The sequence below is a fragment of the Tinamus guttatus genome, unplaced genomic scaffold (assembly GCF_059628265.1).
Source record: "Tinamus guttatus ecotype Peru unplaced genomic scaffold, ASM5962826v1 Tinamus_guttatus_pri_ptg000397l, whole genome shotgun sequence".
NCBI lineage: Eukaryota > Metazoa > Chordata > Aves > Tinamiformes > Tinamidae > Tinamus > Tinamus guttatus.
In genome coordinates this window covers 204975-211806 of record NW_028288931.1, presented here as the reverse complement: position 1 = coordinate 211806, position 6832 = coordinate 204975, and the positions used below count along the sequence as shown (strand labels likewise).

General features: G+C 52.0%; 1 protein-coding gene across 1 annotated transcript; it reads left to right on the top strand.

Moving 5' to 3' along the window:
* The first annotated feature begins 993 nt into the window (after positions 1–993).
* TENT5B (terminal nucleotidyltransferase 5B) lies at positions 994–6292 on the top strand. Its single transcript, XM_010211108.2, has 2 exons — positions 994–1170; positions 4797–6292. The coding sequence occupies exons 1-2, from the start codon at positions 994–996 to the stop codon at positions 5814–5816; spliced, it is 1197 nt and encodes a 398-aa protein (XP_010209410.2). The 3' UTR covers positions 5817–6292.
* Positions 6293–6832: the final 540 nt, after the last annotated feature.

The window sequence follows — 6832 nt, the reverse complement described above, 5'->3', positions numbered from 1 at the left end:
CCGTTCCAGCAGGGCTTGGCACTGGGCACTCCACGGTGCAGAGTGGGTGCCAGGGCCCAAAGAGGAGGGCGCCTACGTTGGGATTTCCCTAGCAAAAAATGTTGTGATTTCTCTTTCAAGAAAAAGAGAAAAAATGCAATTTTGATGGGAAGAAAAAGAGAAAAGTTGTGGTTTTCACTATCAAGAAAAAGGGAAACATTGCAATTTCTCAAGCAAGCTGCGATTCCACAAGGAAGACCCCACACCCCCCGGGCAGGTCTACAAAGACAAAAATGACCCCGTGATGCCCCCATTTGGGGGACAATCTATCAGATTTGAGGAGTTGCCCCCAAAACGCTTGACTATATTCAAGCAAGAGGGCAGCGCCGGGCTGCGGGGTGCCGGCCGTGGAGCTGCGGGACACGGGGCCGTGGGACGCCGGCTCGCCCTGTCCCCGGGCCCCACGAGCCCCCGCGCGCGCCCCACGCGCCCCCGCCTCCCGCGGCCGCTGCCCCTTTAAACTCCCGTCCCGCTCCCGACCAATCACCGCAGGGATTCCCACCGCCAAGGGGCGGGGCCTCTCCATCTTGTCCCGCCCACTCCGCCTTTCATCCCGCCTTCTTCCCCGCCCTCTTTCTCCCATTGGATAAGGACGTTCACCTGCGGCCAACGACAGAGCCGGAGCGGCGGCGGCGCTCGCCGGCGATTGGCCAAGAGGCCGGGCCAAGAGGGGGCGCGGCCGGGCGCCTATATAAAGCGGCGCCAGGGCGCGGGCGAGCGCACTGCTCGGCACAGCCGGTGGCGGTGGGCGGGCCGAGGCGGTTCCGCTGCAGCGTCCCGTGCGGGCACCGGCCGCGGGGCCCCTTCCCTCCCTCCCCCCGCCCGGAACACCCCCCCGGATCCCTTCCCCCCTCCCTCCCCCTCCTTTTTTTTATTATTTTTTTTTTCTCCCCAAAATCCCGCCTCGGGCTCCTCTTTCGGCCGCGTTACGCAGGCAGCGGGGCGGAGGGGACGATGCTGGCGGCGGCGCTCGGGACCGACGGCTCGGAGCAAGGCGACGGCGGCGGCCGCTTCAGCGTCCTCACGTGGCCGCAGGTGCAGCGGCTCGACCAGATCCTGGGCGAGGCCGTGCCCATCCACGGCCGCGGAAACTTCCCCACGCTCTCGGTGCGGCCGCGCACGATCGTGCAGGTGAGGATGGGCCCGGGCGCGGGGGGGACGGGCTGGACTCTGCCCCGCTGCCCCCTGTGGGGCCCGGGGATCGTTGGGCAGAAAATAAAAGCGCTGAGGCGGTGATATCCGGCCCGCCTGGCCCCCCGCCAGCCCGGCCTGCGCCGCGGCTCCGCTGCCGGGGGGGTCTGCGGGGAAAGGGATAATTCTGCGGGGGAAAAAAACATCCTAGTGCTTAAAATGCTGCCCTGTCCTGCCAGGGTGGCCTTGAGCTGCCGTTTCACCCGCATCCCACCCCTCTCGGGCTGGCCAGGCTGCAAAATCTTGATGCCCAGCAGAGAACTGTGCTTGCTTCTTAAGCCTTGGATGCTCTTCCATGAAATGCCCCCATCCTGCTGGAAGTGCATTGCTCTTAAAAGCCGCTTCATGATTTAAACACCAGCTCGAACGTCAGCGTCCTCTGGTTCTTGTCAATCTGGCTGTATCCTCCAGTGGGCCTGATGGTGCTCAAGTGTTCCTGCTAGCTTAACCATAAAGTAATAATGATGTTTAATATTAAACTGACAGTGTAGCTCAAATAAGCTGATGCATATTCATGCTTGGGAGGTAACTTCATTCCTTGGTCGTGACTCATCAAATGTAAAATCAGGCATGTTGGCTTCTAATTAAAAAGGCTATTTGCCAGCCCAGGACCGAGGTGCCTTTCACAACTAGCCGAGCGTTGGGATTTTGTGGAAGCCTCAGCTGCTTGAGAAATATTCCAGCTTAAGTTTGGGAAAATAATCGGATGGCATTTGAAAAGCTCCGCTTTGTGCGAAAGCTTTGGCTGGTTTCAGATTCCTAGAGTTCCTCCTGCATTTGTGGGTTGTTGAAGTGCTAAATATCAGCTGTTTGCGCTTCCAGAGCCTTAACGAAAATCCAGGCAAAAGGACTGCTGCTGTTAGATGACTGCAGCCGGATTTTAATAGGGAAGCAAAACACTGGCAAGCCGGGCACAGTGCTAGTCACATCTTCCATCACGCAGCACTGCTCCGACAAAGCCGAAAAGACCCAGTGTGGAAGCTGCTGAAAAGGATGTTGCCACTAGCAACTTCAAACACCAAATACTCAGGGCTGTAATTCTGCCCAGCCGCGCTGGCAGACCCTATATTTTGGTGTGACTAATGTGAAAAGAGTAACCCGAAAGGCAGTGACTTGGCTGGTGAGCCATGCACTGTTCCAGCTGTCGGAGCGCGGAGATGGCCGAGCGCAGGTCTTTTTTTTTTTTTTTTTTCTTCTTTTTTTGTTGTTGGTTCCTGGCTGTCAGAGTCAATTACGTGAACCGCGCTTGACGTGAGGTACTGTTTTGGGAAGCAGGTTGGTAGCTGTCTAACCCCTCAAATATCTGCCCCTCTGGGGAAAACACATTCCTGAGCCCACTAGCTGCAGCTGGGGAGTCGACCTCAGGTGCGCGTCAGGTTGAGACTAGTATGGTGAAGGCTGCCGTGCGCTCGCGGGCCCTGGAGCGTCTGTGCAGAGGCCACCCTGGCTAAGAAGCAAGTTTGTCACTCTAGTCTAGAGCTTCTTGACCCAAGTGGATCAAAGTGGGGAAAGGCTCAAGGGGTTGGTGCTGTTATGTCTTCCGAACAGTCACTGCCCGCCTGGGCTGGACTCGGGTAGCTTCAGTTGTGGGGTTATGAGCCTGAAGCTTATGGTCCAAAAGGCTGTAGTTCCCGAGCCAAGCCCCAAATGGAATTAAGTAGATGTTCCTTGGACATGGCTGTGAAATTGATCTGGAAATGGGATCTTGTCCGAACAGTAGTCCTAACTCTGTGACCTATATCCTGTTTCATGCAAGTCTGGTAGCTTAAACTCTTACTTCCCCAAGTAACGCTGTGCAGAGCTGCACCTCATGTGAGCAGCTTCAGCCTAATAGACTGTCCTGACTGATCAGTTGGCAGTAACTCTGCTGTAACCTCCCACTTGGAGCTCCTCTGGATTAGCCTGTGGATACCCTTGCTCTCCTTGTGGGAATAAACCAGCATCTTGTTCTGAGAACTGAATTTTCTGCCTAGCTGCGCATGTGCAGTTGAGAACAGATATGTTCGTGGCTGGCTTGGGTGTTCTGGTGGGGACTTGGGACTTCCGATGGTGAATAGCTCCCTGGTTAACTGTTGCCTGACATGTGACTGTCGCCATTTGGTTGGCAAAGAGCCCAGGCACCCTTCTAGTTTGAGCGGCAATTGCTGGTGTCAGGGAGCAATTGAGAAACAGTGACAGAGAAGCTGCATCATGAGATTTAACAAACTCCTGAGCTTATGATTTAACAAGTTTGAGAACATTCCTGCAGTTATACTAAAATATCTTGCATTTGCAAGGGCACCTCAGGGTCAGTGGCCTATCTTGGCTTTGTCAATGAGTGGACTGTAACATGGAAAAGTGTGTTTTGGAGTCCTTCACCTTGTAGCGTTTCTTCTAAAAGCTTTTGGAGGGGGACAGCTTTACTGCTGTCCCACTGTAAGGCTGCTCTGAGAGCTGCATGATCAGGACAGGGCCCTGTCTCAGAGGAGCAGTTTAAGCCCTTCTGTGATTTTTTTTATTTTGGGGGGACCTCCCTTGAACTAGGGCAGCATTACAGACTGAGTAGTTCAGTCAGACTCGCTTCTAGTGATATAACTTGTCCATTTGGACCCCAAGGTTTAGTTTTTTTCAGCCTTGCTTCAAACACCAGATGATCAGGCTGCCTTGCTAAGACTTTCAAGACCTTTTGTGAGAGCTAGAGATGCATGAAAGCAAGAGGAAGGACAGGCTAAGCTTCTGGTGGAAGATGTTAACTTAATCTCCCTGAGATCTTTGAGCTCAGTTAAACTCAAATTACAAAATGATGCCCAGAATGTTTATTTTATGGTCTTAAGGTTATTTTAGCCTCTTGCATGTTAAGTAGTCGGGCAGGTGATTCAGCTTCATACTAAGCGAACAAAGCTTTGGAGGTGCCGGTGGGTGTGTTGGTACTGAGCAGGCAGCATTAAAATCACTGAAGTAACACCCCTAAGATGAAAGCTCTTGTGCTTGATAATATGCCAAGTTCAGCACAAAGCTCTGACACACTGGAAATTGTTAGGATACACTTACTAGTTAGGACATGAACTTGGATGTGCCTGGCTTGGGCTTTTGAGCAGTCTGGCATCTTGATTTGCTTTTAATGGATCTTGACAGGTAAAGGAGATGGCTAAAATGAGTGAGCCAACCTGATTAAATCAACAGGGACTGCTGCAGGCTGCTGCCATCTCGTATTTAGCAGGGACTTCTTTGGATCGACCAGTCTTAAGATTTAACACACTAGAATGGCTCTCTGCATCTGCCCTGAGTTAGCCAAGAGGAGGTGGTGAAGGAGCACCTCAAGCCCTGGTGAGGGGAAGAGCAAACTGCTGTGCTGGGAGGGAAACACGGCTGCTGGTGTGCAGCAAGAGCCTCAGAACGCAAAGGAGCAAGGAAATGAGACTGAGGCCTTTCCAAAGTGACCTATTTGTAAAGGAGTAGCTTTCTTTTTCACTGGTCTTGTATTGGAGAGACCCATATGAGTGTGGGGAGCAAATCCTGCTGCTGTCACCTATCTGCTCGGTCAATGTTTTCTTGCCTCTCACACTAAGACTCTCTTCATGTCTCAGGTTGTCCGTAGCCGCCTGGAGAAGAAAGGAATTGCAGTCCACAATGTCAGGTTGAATGGCTCTGCAGCTAGCCATGTTCTCCACCAGGACAGTGGCTTGGGGTACAAAGACCTAGATCTCATCTTTGGTGTGGATCTGAAGACCGAAGATGTCTTCCAGCTTGTCAAGGATGTGGTCATGGATTGCCTCCTTGACTTCCTCCCAGAAGGTGTCAACAAAGACAAGATCACCCCAATGACTCTGAAAGAGGCCTATGTGCAGAAGCTGGTGAAAGTGTGCAACGAGACCGACCGCTGGAGCCTTATATCGCTGTCCAACAACAGTGGGAAGAACGTGGAGCTCAAATTCGTGGACTCCCTCAGGCGGCAGTTCGAGTTCAGTGTGGATTCCTTCCAGATCATCCTGGATTCGCTCTTGCTGTTTGGGGAGTGCTCAGAGAACCCCATGGCAGAGAACTTCCACCCCACGGTCACAGGGGAAAGCATGTATGGGGACTTTGAGGAGGCCATGGACCATCTCCGGAACAGGGTCATTGCCACGAGGAACCCTGAGGAGATCAGAGGTGGGGGGCTTCTGAAATACTGCAACCTCTTGGTGAGGGGGTTTAAGCCCAAATCTGAAGTGGATATGAAGGCACTACAGAGATACATGTGCTCCAGGTTTTTCATAGACTTCTCTGACATTGGTGAACAGCAGAGGAAGCTAGAGTGCTACCTTCAGAGCCACTTTGTTGGGATGGAGAGCAAAAGATATGACTATTTGATGACCCTTCACAGGGTGGTCAATGAGAGCACGGTCTGCCTCATGGGACATGAGAGGAGGCAGACCCTGAACCTCATTGCCATGCTGGCTGTGAGAGTCCTGGCTGAGCAGAACATCATCCCCACGGTGACAAACGTTACCTGCTTCTACCAGCCATCTCCTTATGTCAGTGAAATAAACTTCAACTACTATGTCACCCACGTGCAGCCCTTCCTGCCTTGCAATCAGTCCTACCCCACGTGGCTTCCCTGTAACTGAGCCAGGACAAACTTCAGGGTCTGTCCTCCAAGGTATTTTCTTGCCTTGGGGAGTGGGGTGGGTAGGGAAACCTTCCCAGAACTGCAACAAAAGGAAACTTCTTGGACTCTTGCTCCAGCATCTTGTTTCCGGGATGTGGGGAACGAGGCCTGTCTGCTGTACATTATGATTGGATGTGCAGTGTTATGGAAGCTAGATGACTTGGACGTTTACAGGAAGACTTGATCGCTTATTGAATTCTGTAGGCAATGGGGGAGGGTGGGTGTGTGTGAGGGGAGATTGTAGAATTACAGTAAGGTAGAGCTGCACTGCCCTGAATTGGATCTTTTTTTTTTTTTTTTTTTTAGTGCAGGAGGTGTTATGTGTGTGCAGACTTGTGGTTTCTGAAGATAGAAGCCAGAGTGGCTAATTCCTTTGTAGGACCAAAGAATCCTGTATAAGTGCCTGTAACAATATAAACACAACTGTACTGTAAACCTTAATTTTTCTTTGCAGGGGTTGACATCCCGAGAGCTTGAGGGGGAATGTCTTGAGAGGAAGAGATTTCAGCTGGGCGAGGGGAGGGTCATAAGATCATTTCTAAAACCTCGCTGAAGCAAGAAGGGGGTTGCAGGTTATGCGTTGCTGAGACTTTTGGCATGGCTTGCTGCCTGTGATGGACCAGCTGTAGCAAGTAGCTGTCAAAGCTGAGTTGCATAAACAGGGGCAGGCTTTGGGTGAATGGCTACATGTAAATGCCTCAAACAGGGGACTCTGAGCTGGGTTGGGAAGGTGCATGGAGGTGAATGCTGTGCTGAGCTTTCTGGAGACAAGGCAGCAGGGACCTACATGTGAATTTACTTAAAGCTCCTGAGTCTGCAGTGCCAAAATGTCATGATGTACATAAACAATATGGCAGAAGATCTGTCCAGGAGCCTGCCCTAGGCTACTGTACATAACTATTTTCTAGGAGAATTTGAAATGCTGCTTTTTTTGTGGGGGGAGGGGGCACGCAATGTGGTTTTAATGCGCAAAGC